The sequence below is a fragment of the Rhinolophus ferrumequinum genome, chromosome 24 (assembly GCF_004115265.2).
Source record: "Rhinolophus ferrumequinum isolate MPI-CBG mRhiFer1 chromosome 24, mRhiFer1_v1.p, whole genome shotgun sequence".
NCBI classification, from domain to species: domain Eukaryota; kingdom Metazoa; phylum Chordata; class Mammalia; order Chiroptera; family Rhinolophidae; genus Rhinolophus; species Rhinolophus ferrumequinum.
In genome coordinates, this window is record NC_046307.1 from 2898666 (window position 1) to 2912987 (window position 14322).

The 14322-nt window shown below is 41.2% G+C and overlaps 2 protein-coding genes across 3 annotated transcripts in view; both read left to right on the top strand.

Moving 5' to 3' along the window:
• The window catches only part of CANX (calnexin), a 29674-nt gene extending 26833 nt beyond the window's left edge, over nucleotides 1-2841 (top strand). For both annotated transcript variants that reach the window (XM_033096033.1, XM_033096034.1), the window contains exon 15: nucleotides 486-2841. In XM_033096033.1, coding sequence (XP_032951924.1) covers nucleotides 486-539 — 54 coding nt within the window. In that variant the 3' untranslated portion in view covers nucleotides 540-2841. The remainder of the gene's footprint in view (nucleotides 1-485) is intronic.
• A 2136-nt stretch (nucleotides 2842-4977) lies between these two features.
• The window catches only part of MAML1 (mastermind like transcriptional coactivator 1), a 39699-nt gene continuing 30354 nt past the window's right edge, over nucleotides 4978-14322 (top strand). The window contains exon 1 of the mRNA XM_033096154.1: nucleotides 4978-5379. Coding sequence (XP_032952045.1) covers nucleotides 5059-5379 — 321 coding nt within the window. The 5' untranslated portion in view covers nucleotides 4978-5058. The remainder of the gene's footprint in view (nucleotides 5380-14322) is intronic.

The window sequence follows — 14322 nt, forward strand, 5'->3', positions numbered from 1 at the left end:
GAGTAGTCCACACCTTTCCTACCAAGGTGCCTTTTCCAAGAACTTCTCAGCTCCATTCTGTTTCTTCCTGGAGAACTACCCAGTGTGCATTTATAGCGCCCACAGCTCGGCCCTCCTATTGATGAAGGTCAATGCTGTTTATATTTTCAATGGATATATTCTGTCTCAACTAGAATGCAGAGTTCTTTCAGGTAGGGACCAGTCTCACATGCCTTTTTATAAATTCCCAGGCTTCCTCCCACACTAAGAAGTCACTGTGTAGAATAGAAAAAAACACTGGGCTTGTAGTTTTGAGTATTCTGTGGGACTCGGCTTGGATAGTCTTCAGTCTCCATGAAACCCACCTTTCTCAGCTCCAAAATGGGGCTCATGTGCCCACAGGCCAGTAGATTATTTAGGATTAAACAAGATAACATGTGAAGACATGGTGTCTGATCCTTTTAATGCTAATCCTAGTGAATTTCTTGTTTTTTTTCAACCAACAGGAGGATGAAATTTTGAACAGATCACCAAGAAACAGAAAACCGCGAAGAGAGTGAACCTATCTTAAGAACTTGATCTGTGATTTCCTCCCTCCCCTTCCCCTGCAAGTGTGGTCCTAGGAGAGGACTTGACACACCTTAGGTTGAAACTCAGAAAACCTCCAGACGTCACCTTCAACAGGTTCCAGTCAAACACTAGCCCGTGTAACTTTAAACATCTAGCAGTAAATAAGTGCAGTTGTGACATAAAGGACCCTGTGTCTGTAGAAAGAAAGCATTTAGCATAATGGTTGTGAAATGTAACATGAAGCAACTAACTTGTTTTGTTTTGTTTTTAAACATCTTTGTTTTTTAAAATAGAGTCATAGAACTTTGCCAGTCTTCAAAATCTTGGCTTAATTTAATATATTAATCTGTCCCTGCAGAAATAACACCAACCTGTAGAAATGCTAGGGGGATGAATTGCAGTTTTCGTAACCCATTTCGTTTAAGTTTGGTATTACAAATCATTCAAGTGTCTCTGTCCCTTAAAATTGATAATCATGTTAAAAGTGCAGTCACTTGTGGTTATAATTTTGTGTTGCTTGCTTCCATGACTCAATTCCTCCTGAGGAAATTGAGGAGAGGGAGTGGATGGAAGCCCAAATTTATATAAAGGTTCTGTTTAAATTGTGTTAAAAATAGACATAAAAAGAAAAAAATCTTTTCACTTGATATTGGTTAGACCTTAAGTGTGTGTGTGTTCTGTTGCCCTGGAACAGCTCAGTTCCCAGACAGCTTTGCAGTTAGTGGAGGAGGTGGCCTAATGTGGCACTCGGACCTCGTACTCCACCTTGGCAGTGTCTGGGCTCCGGCTTTCTCGAGCCGGTGGCTTTTTAAGGACTGCTACCAGGACATGTGAGATCCAGAGTAGATGCAGATGTTTTCATCACATCGTCCACTGTGTCGACACTGTTTTCCTTCCCTTTTCCCCAAATTTCCAGCTTTCTCCTGCTATGCATTTCTTCACAGCGCAGCTTGCAGTCCATTGCTGAAAATAATTATAAGCTCTGCGTAGTGTTAAGCTTTATTGTGATTGCCTGTATGTTTCTTCTTGCTTTTTTAAGCAGGCCCACACCTTTCCAGGGTCAAAGTGCAGGATAGAATACAATCTTTCACTTTTATCCATTTCTGTTACTCTGTGTAAAAAAAAAAGGATGCCTAAGGGGCATCCAGTCCAGAGGCCAGCCAATTTAGAATTGACTGTAATTGAACACAGGCTAAAAGTATTGATGGGAGGAGAGACATAGAGCACGAGTTACCTGATTTGTGCAGCTGCTAAACTTTTTTTTTTCATTTGCAGTTCATGTAACAGTTGCGTCTTAAATTACATGACAAAACAGTCCTGTTCAAAAGAAATTTTTTAGTATGTGGCTTGTAGAGTTTTTTAAAAAAGTGATGTTAGGTTTGTTTTTTCATATGGAGTGCAGATGGGTGCTATCAGAGCCTCTCCCCCATCACTGTGGTGTAATAATATTATTACACCACACTGAAGTATATTCAGAATTAGATCTCTTAGCTTTATTCTTTCTTGAGAGATGTTTCAAATGTACCGATGATACTGTTCCTTGCACTGAATATATAAACACTCCAGAGTGTTTATATTGGGGAGATATTGGGGAGGAAGTATATTTGTAAAAGATGAAGGCTGTATCTGTTTATTTTGTTTATCTTCAATTTTTTACTCGTTCACTTAAATTTTTATGAGGATGGGATGTGTTTTTCTTGCTGTTCAGTGCTTTATTCTTTTCATCTGTTGTTCTGTGGTCACAGTGACCTTAGCTATGTAGCAGACTTTCCCAATGTATTGAGTGCAAATAAACAGTTACTTATTAGCAAAGACCTGAGAATATGTCTGAAGGTTTCTCCTTGGAGCAAATGTGTGGGATCGTTGCATTTCCAGAATTGCATTTCCAGAAATCGGCCATCTTCACTCTCTGTTGATAATTCATTTTCCTCACTTAATTTCTTCCAATTGAGCTTTGGAATGACGAGAGTAAATCATTTGCCTGCCAGGGTTGTTTAGCAAAGTTTGTCAAAAACAAAACAAGTCTTGGTTCACTTTTTTGCTCTTTTTGTTGAAAGTACAGCCTCTTGATTAAATGTCTGACACATTAATGAATGACCAGCAGCAGTTTTCAGCTCTCTTTAAAAGGCACTTACATTATGATTTGACATGCTGGTTATCTGTCCCATTGTTGTGAAATGCCCACTCCATCAGATGTGTTCCTCAGTTTCTCCTGTCCACAAAATACTTGCCACTTTTCTCAAATTGTCACGTTACTAAATGGTATTACATTAAAGCCCTGTGTTAAGCATCTGCTTTTGACTGTACTTATTCATCGGAACCTTCCAATTGCGTGTTGTACTGTTTCAAAGTGGGTTAATCTTCCTTTATTTGGCCACTACATGAGAGTTTGCTATCAAGCGGAAACTGTTACGGGCAGTGGAATAATGACAGTCATCCCTTGGAATCTGAGGGGAATTGGTTCCAGGACCCCTACAGATACCAAAATCCAAGGACACTCAAGTCCCTTCTGTAAAATTGTATAGTACTTGCATATAACCTACACACATCCTCCTATATACTTTAAATCATCCTTATGTTATAATACCTAATATAGTGTAAATGCTATTTAACTAGTTATACTGTATTGTTTAGGGAATAATGACCCCAAAAAAGTCTGTACATGTTCAGTACAGGTGCAACCAGCAACAATTTTAGGCCTAACTACATAGAACAGGTGTCAGCAACAATATAGCTTGTTTTCCATAGTTTTGATCCTTGGTGGTTAGCTGAATTTGAGGACACGGCAACCCTCTGATATGGAAAGCCAGCTGTACTGGATCCAATCAAGTTCACTGTAGGTTTTGCCTCCTTTTCCTGCTGGATTGGGGTTCAATAGTTTCTGTTGTATCATAGGGATAATAGCTCAGAAAGGGAAGGCAATTTGTAGATAATATTCTTTAAGATTTGTGGGAACAACTGAACTTTTAAATTTGTATTAGAAAATAAATCTGTTCAGAATCAGATTTCATGTTTTACATATTTCAGGGAGGTTTTTGAAAGGACAATACTTTTTAGTGTACTATTATTAGACTTGGATTGCTTACTGAAGTACACAAAACTCAGTGCTCCTAGTTACTATTTCCTATTAGGAAAGAAATCATTTAATTCTGGTGTAAAATTTGTTTGAAGACTGGTAAAAAGCAGGACCACCGTGTGTCATTTGTAAGCCCCAGGCACTTGCACGTTGGGGGGCCACTTGTATTTTTTTACTGTATTTGTATAAAAAAATACTATAAGGACTTTTTCCCGATTTTCAAATATTTTCGTGGGCCCTTGTAAAAAGTTGCTGTAACAAATGTTTGAACTGTTGAGGGCTCAAACCCCCTTTATCTTTTTTAGCAGTTAGGGTTCCTAATAGCGCTTGGCTCACCACAGACCATCGTGTTTTATTGCTAACTCATTGCTGCAGGTTTGTTTTCCTAGGCTCCCACCCCCTTTGCCTACTACGTAGTTATAATACTAGCGCGTGATTGCCTTTGGTTGGATTTTGTTGAGTGACTGGATTTTACCTAACACAATCTTTTAAATGTAAGGCTTGTAGGCCAAGCCCCCTTTTTGACTGGTTAGATAAAATTTGCACACTCGCCTCATATGCTGGGGCTATTTTTTTTTTTTTTGTAAGCAGTAACTGAACTTTAGAAATGTGTTCAAATTTTTATATGAAGTGGAAATTGACAGTCTCAACGATTTCAGAATGGTGCAAGAGGTAACCTTTTCCAGCTTACTCGTGGACAATTCTGACCAATTATGTGGCTGGATGTAAGGAAAGAGGTCGAAGAGAAACAGCTGATACTGAAAAAGCGTGGCTACTTTCGAGTTTACCAAAGCCGAATTCAGAACCGCTGCCGAAGAGAAGGATGAAGAGCTGTGCTGCCGGGCGGCGTCTGGGTCTGGCCAGTTTCACAGCGCCTCCTGCCCGGCTCTCCTCGGCGGACCCGGAAGGGCCCGCCGGCGGGGGGGCGGTGCTCAGGCCGGGGTCAGTCGCACTAAATTGCGTGCCCAGGACTGAGGCCCGCCTCTCACTGACTGGAGAGTTCCTTTTAAACTCCGCTGGGGAGCCCCTCTGCGACTCCGGTGTGTTTGCCCCCACCCCTCGGGCGGCCGCTCTTTCTCCTCTGATTGGTCGCAGTTCCTGTTCATCAGCAGTGACGCCGGGGTCGCCTGCCGGGGCCCCGCCCTCTTCCGAGAGCTCTGAAAACAATTTTAAGATGGCGGCGGCGGCGGCGCGGAAAACAATGGGCCTGGGGCGGCGGGGCCAGGCCAAGGCCTGAGGTGGGCAGCGAGCGCCGGCCGGGGTCGGGCCGAGCGGGGCCGGAGGAAGACTCGCTGCCGCGCGCGAGCCCGCTCCGCAGCCCGCGGGGCCATGGCGCGGCCGTGAGGCGGCCGGCCGCCGGCGGTGAGCGGATCCCGCAGTGCCAGCCGGCCCGGGAGGCCCGCCCCGGGCCCGGCCCGTGCTGCCCGCGGCCCATGGTGCTGCCCACCTGCCCCATGGCGGAGTTCGCGCTGCCGCGGCACAGCGCGGTCATGGAGCGCCTCCGCCGGCGCATCGAGCTGTGCCGGCGCCACCACAGCACCTGCGAGGCCCGCTACGAGGCCGTGTCGCCCGAGCGCCTGGAGCTCGAGCGCCAGCACACCTTCGCCCTGCACCAGCGCTGCATCCAGGCCAAGGCCAAGCGCGCCGGCAAGCACCGGCAACCGCCCGCCCCGGCCGCGGCCGCGGCCCCGCCGCCCGCGTCGACCCCGCGCCACGACGCCGCCGACGGCCCCGAGCACGGCCGCCCAGTCGCGGTGAGTAGGGCGCAGGGAGCGTCCCCTGCCGCCGCCCGGGCCGCTCTGAGACGCCCCAGTGCCTGCAGTTCCTGGGGCCTGGTTCGGGAGAGGCTGACCTGGCAGGGACTGAGCGGTTGTCACCTGCGGGAAATGACACTGTGGCATTACTATGGGAAAACATGACCGTAGAGACTTTACATTAAGGCGTCGGCTGGGAAGGCTGGTGAACGGCAGCTGGAAGGTTTTTCTTCTAGACTGATTCAGAAATTTTGAGAACTGTATTTGAGCGCGCTGGCCTTAGAGTGGCCTCATTATTTTGCAAATGTTTATTGGATCCTTGTTCTTTGCTGGGACAGGACTTATACATGGAAATAAGCTGTCCTTCAGTTTACCAAATCAAACTATTCTGAATGGAAAAATCCAAAAATCTTTGGAAACCTTAGTAAAAGGCGTAGTACCGCTGTTTGTGTTGCATTAAGTATGCCTTGTTTGGGTTGCCCTGAAATTTGTGAAGTGATTACAGCTGTGTTATTGACAATTCCAGTTTTAATTTATAAGCCTATTTAAAATCTCTGATAATATTAAAGAGTTTGTTGGTAAATTATTTCAGGGAGGTTTTCCTCCCTGAAACTGATTTATAAAAGGGAGGCAAAAGTTTTGTTGTTGTTGTTGTTTTCTTGGTAATTTAAAGTTTAAACAAAAGTTACCAATCTAATTTGTTCTGTGTATTTTTAAATGCATGCCTTTATTACCTATCACTTGGGCTATATGGCAGTGCTCTTCCCTAACTAGTCTTCAGACATTCGGGCTCTCTTTTCCTCTCTAAATGCTGTGTGCCCCACAGGCCCTGTTTTCTGGTTGAATAGTAACAATAGCCTGGGCTGCTGGACATTGCATTGCCTACAACTAGTCATGGGTTGTGGTCCTCACTTTTCTCCTTTGTAAATTGCAGATATGTTTAGCTTCTTACCCTCCATGATTCTTATAAGACTCAAAAGAAATGATTGTGGATGTGAAAATATTTTCACAAATGGAAAGGCTGCCTGCAGGACCCTCCTCCACACCTTTCAGAATCCTGCCATCCTTCAGGTCCAGCTCATCTTCCTCTTCTTGAAAGCTGGTTTCTGACCACTCTAACCCATATAATAGTCAGAATCAACTTTGCCAAAACATTTAGGAAATGTATTGTCTTTGCTATTTATTTTTAGCACATAGTCACATACTACTTTGGTCATGTCTTGCCAACTAGACTGTAAGCCCCGGGAGGCAGGGAGAGGTTTGGCTCAGAGTTCCGTGTACTTCTTAGGGTCTCAGCATGTGTTTGTTGAACGATTGATATTAAACTTGGCAATACTTTATTCAGTAGTTTATCCTCTTATGCACTAGCTTCAAAAGCAAAATGGCTTAACTTCATGATGCCTTTACTAACAACTTGTTTTAAGGAAGGACTTCAAGAGTAGTGGGTGGTCATTCCAGTTTAAGTAAAGAAAGCTCATAAAAATCTTAGTTTACACACAAAGAGTTGCCTTGAACTCCCTCTAGAAAGCATATTAGTAGTGATTCAATTTGTTTAAAAAGAGTAGGAGTTTAGACCCTCTATGGTATTTTTAGTCCTGAATTAATGGAGAGATTAGGCATGTTGTTTGAAGAGAAATTAATTTTGAGTGTGTTAGAACTTGAATCTAGCTTGTTGGTTATTCCTTTGGGTGTCAGCCTGATTAGATGTGTCATGTTACATTGATGTCTTATCACATTAAATCTTGATGCATGGATTTCATGAGTTTCAACTTTAGAGTGGAAGTGCTCTTCTGTCTCCCTACCAGGAAGAGGACCCCTTTTCACTTCACTTTCCAGGTGATTCTAGCTATGCTCTTCGGCCTTGGAATGGGATCGCAGGAATGGAAGATCAATGTCACTAAGAAAACAGTGGCATTTTCCATTTTAGTGGCTCCTTCACTTCACAAGGGGAGAGAGACCTTGCCTGGGTAGGGTATGACTTGGAGAGAGAGCAGAGCTTGCACAGAGAGAGGGACGGTCATTGTTATTTTTGACAATTCTATATATATTTGATACAAATATAGAAATAAATCTATATATATATAGAATAACATGGAATATTATTTCTTCTTTTTTTCCCAAATGTATTGTAGTACTGTTGTACGGCTGTCTCATAGCTACAGTTACCATTGACAAACCACTTGTGCAGCTTTTTGAAAAGGGATCAAATTAACTAATAGAGTTCACCTTTAGGTTTTTTCCTTTTAGGATATCCCACCGCAGCAAAATCTTAACCACTATCTGCTTACTCTGTTAAAGATGGATCAGAAACAGTGCTTCAGACTCTATCTAGTTGTCAAGGAATGACGTTACTAGGTTTTCTTCATGTTGTGTGTGCTCTTTAAAAACCAAATAGTAGTTTTCTAATGACAGTTATGGTTGACTTTTTATTAGGAACACTAGATTATAGAGAATTACCCCCACACACACTTTATACATGTATTCATTCTGTAATGAAAATAGTCTTTTACAATAGCTTAATTTTTTTTCTTTTAGTAAAATGCTGTAAAGGTTTATGCCTTGTCCCTTTATCCACCATTGTTATTTTGTGCTGCTTGATAGTCTAAAAGTAGAAATTTGACAGAAAAATGCCAAATTTCCAGTTTCATGGAAATTGCCTTCCTTGCTTAGCTTAGGTGTGCAAAATTTCTTCCTCTATCTCTAACTTTTATTTATACATAACAAAACAAAAACTACACAAATAGTATAAAGAACATGTTAGATTCTACCCACTGTCACCAGTGTGCCCCATTTACTTTATCATTTGCACATACCCTCTCTCCCTCTCTAAAACTTTTATTCTCTGAACCACCTGAGAGGACATTGCACATCTCATTGCTCTCTACTTCCAAATACCCCAGTGTATACCTTCTAAGAGTTAAGAAGTATGTGCACGTTTTTAATAATGATTTTGTAGACCGAAATTATGTAAGAATTACTCAAATACATTATTTCTAGGGAGTAGATATTTCTGAACATTAATCAGACATTGTGCTGTAATCATGTGGGATAGTTTTAGAGAAAAGATGACTAATGTGGCTTTAGGATCCCATTTCTTCCTATAACATCTGGGACCTTGTCCTAGCACCCTCTTTCCTTTTTTATTGTCAGTATCCGGTTTCCCACAGCATCCTTCCCTTCAGCTTGAAAGCACAAGCAGATATTCCCCTTTCTTTTGTCTTTTCTCACCCTCAAACTAGCATTCCATCTTCTTCCTTCCCTTTGCCCTTTCCTTGAACTTCCCATTTACTCAGCCCATTGTAATCTGCCTTCTACCTCTTCTACTTTTCCGACATTGCCCCCTGAAAGGACACCAAAGATGGAATTGCCAAATATAGTGGCTTCTTAGTCATCCTTCTTCTTGACTTCCTCCTTCTTAAGACCCTTCTCTGAGCTCCTACTCTCTTCTGATTTTCTTTCCAGCTTTCTGACTGTTTTTTTCTCAGTCTCCTTCCTGCTTTCCCATATTAATTCATACAACGAATATTTGAGTGCCTACTGTGGGTCAGAGCGTATTTTAGGCACTAGAAATACAGCAGTGAACAGGACAAATGAAAACTCTGCTTTCATAGAGAAAATTATCTCATCGATAATTTTAAAAATTAATTTTAGAGTTTCCAGAAGACTCTGCCCAACTGACCCTTCTCTTGCTTGAATAAATCTTCCTTCTGTAAAACAAAAAAATAATAAAAATTAGTTTTAAATTATAATTATAAACTATAATAAATCCTAAGAAAAATTAAAAGAGTAGTGTGATACTGAGCGATTTATAGTAGCAGCTTTAGATTAGACGCTTAGTCTTAATTTGGGCCTGAATGACAGGAGGGTTATCTGTTAGCCGGAAGTCACAAGAAAACATTCCAGTTAGAACCACCAGCACAAAGTCTCTGAGGCAGGAACCTTCTGAGCTTGCATGAAGAACAGAAAGGCGATCAGTGTGGCCGGTAGGCAGGTGGTATGAGAGGTGGGTGAGCAAGGATCAGATCAAGTGCAGTGGGGAGCAATAGCAGGATTTTAAGCAGAAACATGACGTGATGTGACTTATTTTTTAAAGGCCATTCTAGTGCTGGATGGGATTGGTGTGGGTAAGAGTGGATGCAGTTAAGGCTCTTGCGGTGGTGCAGGTTGGGGCTGGTGTAGTAGAGGAAATGAAGAGGACGAGATGGATTCTGGGCAGCTCCTGATGGTAGAGGTAGCAGCTTGGTGACGGGCTAGATGGAGAAGATGGGGGCAAGAGGGAGAGGGAGTGTTGAGGGGAATTCTGAGCTTTTTGGCTTGAGAAACTTTGCTCACTTTTTAAATAGTTATGTCTCCCATCCTCTACTTTGTAATGTCATTGACTTTCATAGCTTCGTCTATCTCCAAATTTCTAGATTCTACAGAGGTTCAGATCCATATTTCCAAATGTCTACTAGACATTTCCATTTTGAGTTTCCACATGTCCAAAATGGACTCTCCTCTTTTCCTGCCAATCTTATATTCCTTTGGAATATTTTCCCTAGCACATTCCACCAAAGTGGAAACCTGGGAGTTTCCCACTCCTTTCCTTCACTTCCAGCTTTCAGTTGCTCATTTGTTCAACGAACGTTGAGCTCCTACTGGGAGCCAGGAATTGTGGTGGCACAGGGTCTGTGTCAGGCAGCCTAATGGGAAGTAGGTAGAAAATAGGTCATTTCAAAGCCATGTTGGGGGTTTCAAAGCCTGTGGGAATATTGGGGAAGGGATGCCTCTTTGGGTGAGGTTTGGAAAGCTTTAAAGATTTGGCTTTTAAATGAGTCTTAATATTTTGCCAGATGCTCTTCCCAAAGGGAAGACTGATTTCAAGTGCCATATTAAATAGCTGAACAAATTTAGGAGATACTGGGATAAACAGACTTAAACAGTTTCCTTATTTAGGACATTTCCAAACCTTAAATACGCTAACATGCATTGGGGACCTGAGCTCTTTCTTATCAAAGGCATCTAATAGTATTTTGATCCCTTTGGGAAACTAAGCCAAAGCCCAGAATTATGACAATGAGTAAGTAGTTCTTTGATTTTGGGGCTTGAAGTGCCTGAACCTGGAAGATAAAGCTGGAAACGTAGGAGTCAAATCATGAAAAGCTGTACATTTGATAATAGGTATTTGGACCAAATAATTGTGAAACATTGTGAATTTCCTCACACATTTTTATGTTGACATCTAAAGCTTTTCATCCGAAGTTTTTAAGCTTATCAAAAATTATAATGCATTTATTATGTTGATGTATAATGCATTTATTATGTTGATCAATTGTATACTAAACTATCAACTCAATTTATTAAGTGAAATATGAAATAAGCAATTTATATAACATGGAGTCTTATAAAGTGCTACATATATTTAATGTGAATCAACTATTCTAAAAAGGAAAGAAAAGGGGAAGAAAAATACTATTTATAGTTGAAGGGGATATAAATTACAGAGAATTATAAATATTAACATTTAAAAATAAAAAGGTTATATCACTTTTTAAAATGTAGCTGATGGAATCTGAATATCTTAACAATATGCTTTCATCAGTTATTTAAAGAATGCTTTTCTTTAACAAAAATTTAAAATCATTCCTTTTTCTCCTGGAACTTGTTTTTCTTTTACACTTGCCCCATGTAATTTTATTCTTTTTTTGTTTTTCTCCCCTTCTTCCACCGCCCCCCCCCACCCCCCCCACCCCTCACCCCTTTGGTCAAGCTGTTGTTTCTCAGTCTAGTTGTGTAGGACACAGCTCCCTGGCCCAGGCTGGTATTACGAGCCTTGCACTACCTCCCTCCCCCTCGGCTGAGGCAGTCGGACACAGGTCACCGGCTCACAGTAGCAGCTCACGCTGGCCACTGGCCTCTCATGGCGGCACACAGTAGCTGGTGGCAGCACACGGCAGCCCATGCCAACCTCCGGCTGCTTAGGGCAGCCCAGCTCCAGGGAGAGCCATTGTTCACAATCTTAGCTGTAGAGGGCGCAGCTCCCTGGCCCACGTGGGAATCGAACCGGCGACCATGGTGTTAGGGTCTTGGCGCTCCAACCACCTGAGCTGCAGGTCCGGCCCCATGTAGTTTTATTCTAACATAATAAATGCTCGCAGTTCTTTTTATTTGATTAGCATATTTTTCTAGAACAAAAAAAGATATAAAAATTGAAATTAAAACCTTTTCAATTTACTTTGACCATACAGCTCTATGCATATTTTTGCTCTTTTCAAGTTAATTTGTACAGAAGAAGAATATATGTAGCATTTGTATATGTAGCATTTATATATGAAGGCTATGTGTAGCATCTGAGTATCAACGAGTGTTTATTTCAATAAGTTGAGTTATAGTAATTGAGTATACAACAAAATAAATGCATTATACATTTTTGCAATTAATTATTAACCAAAAAAGTACAAGTTTATTAGAAATGCCTCCCTTAATGAGATGGATGAGGCTTCCCCTTCCTGAGTTTGTTCACATAAGCATAGATGTATTTGTTGACAAAATGATAGTTCTCGATTCTATTTCTATTTTTTGTGTTTATAAATTTAAGTCCCATAAATCCTTGTTTACATAAATAAATATAAAAGAAAGGAAGAAATTTAGTATAGTAATGTTATATAATTTTTTTGAAACTTGAGTTGTACGCCAGAAATCACAATGATGTATCATCAAAAATTAATTTGCTAATTAGCTGACAACTTGGTTGGATACACCTTTAATTTATTGAAAGCAAAGACTTAGAAACCATCTTGACTTATAAAAGGGTGAATCTAGTCATTAGTTATTTACTTTCTCAGTTACTGATAAATATAACACAAAGGCTTTACCAAATCTTACCAATTGATTATTAGATATACCTGTTATTCTTTCACACAGAGGTACCTTGTGTAATCTAATACATTCAAAATTGGTTAGGAAAATCAAAATGCTGTTATTTCAGTACACCTTTGCCAATACAGTAATTTTTGATAGAATACTTTTTATCTGCTTTAGATAATATTTTCATCAAAATCTTAGAAGTGCTGTTATATCTTATTTAATGTGTGGACAATGTCTACCGTGTAACCTGACTGGCAAAACCAGTTTTGTCTTCGTTGTCAAATTCATCAGCTAAATCAGACTCAGCTTTCTGTCAGAAAAAGTTTGACTTCGTTTTTCAACTGTACCTACTACATCTCCATGATAAGCCCTTCACTTCCAAGGGAGAGAGTTCACGAGCATGGAGCCTTGTCATGAGTTTTATTGCCTGTCAGATACGATGCATTGCCTTCAGATCTCTTACCCCTGTTCTCTGCTGTTTCGTGGGATGTGCCTTCAAGGAGCTAGTCTACACTGATTGATTAGTTGAGGGTGGAAGAATGATGTTTTCAATTGAAAAATATCACCACTCCTGCTTCCTGTTCTGTGATATCTCTGAATTCAAAGCATCCCAACTCACCAGGCCAAACTTAGGCAACCAGTGTGCTCAAGGCTCTCATGGGCGGTGGACGACTGTGCTGCCTAGCAGAGCAGCTGACAGACCAGTACAGACACACAGTTGAAGTGGCGTCAGCTGGACCATGCCTGGTGGAGCAGCATGTTGCTGGATGGCATCAGCAACCATGGGGATGAAGCCCATGTGCGATACACCCAAGATCCCCAAAGTAGTACTTTGAATGTACTTCTTTGAAAACAGCCTAATTTCTCTTAGTGTCTTCCCATGTCTGTCCTTCCCCAGTCTCATAATGTCTGCCTCCTCAGCCTTCAGAACTTTGCTCGTGTGTCATCTCCTCCAGGATGCCTTCCCTCAGTCGTTCCTCAAGCTGGGCTAGGTCCTTAACCTCTGTCAGAACAGTCCCACGGAGTTTTAATTAGTGTGTTTACTGCGCTCCATTAGACTAGGAGCAACTTGAGACTATTAGACTAGGAGCAACTTGAGAGCAAGACCAAGAGTCTGGCACCATACCTGCCACATATTTAGCAGTCAGAAGCATAGATTGAATGAGTAGTAATGATACTGTGGAAGGGAATGAGAAGCTGTATGTTTTTAGGCTGTGGGCATTTCAAAAATGGAGTTGGTAGAGGTAAGATGATAGACCCAGATCTGTACTCCCATGTTCCTTGCAGCCTTATTCACAGTAGCCAAGAGGTGGACGCAATCTAAGTTTCCATCAACAGATGAGTAGATAAAGAAAACGTATGTACATACAATGGAATATTATTCACTCTTAAAAAGGAAGGAAATGATGTTATATGCCAAAACATGGATGAACCCTGAGAACATGATGCTATGTAAAATCACTTAGTTGCAAAAAGATAAATACCATATGATTTCAATTATATGAGGTATCTAAAATAGTCAAACCCTTGGAAACAGAAAGTAGAATGCTAGTTGCCAGAGGCTGGAGGGAAGGGGGAATCATTCACTCAGTGGGTATAAAGTTTCAGGTTTGCAAGATTAAAAACTTCTAGAGATTTGTTGCAGAACAGTGTGCACATAGTTAACACTGTTGTACACTTAAGGGTTAAGATAGTAAATTTTGTGATACCGGTTTTTGACCACAATTTTTGAAAAATTATAGAACAAAAACCATGATTTTACAAACCACATGCCCTGAAAATTTTCTAAGGGCTTCTTCATAAAGGCAATGAAATTAGACAGACTAGAGTCATTTTAAAGTCAGTCAAAGAAAGATGTGATAGATTCTGTGATTCTCTGTGTAAATATAAAACAAGGAAAAAGTTTGTGTCTCTATTGCTATATAGTAGTACCTTTATTGCTGTATAGTTATAAATAAAGTGTGTTAATCTAAACAGTAACAAAAAAGACAGTAGGCCCTGTGTCTTAGGGAAGGACGGTCCTGCTGATGAGCAGAAGGAAGATAATTCAATATTTGCATACAGACAGGGTGAAGGTTATTATGGGCCAGAAGTCAA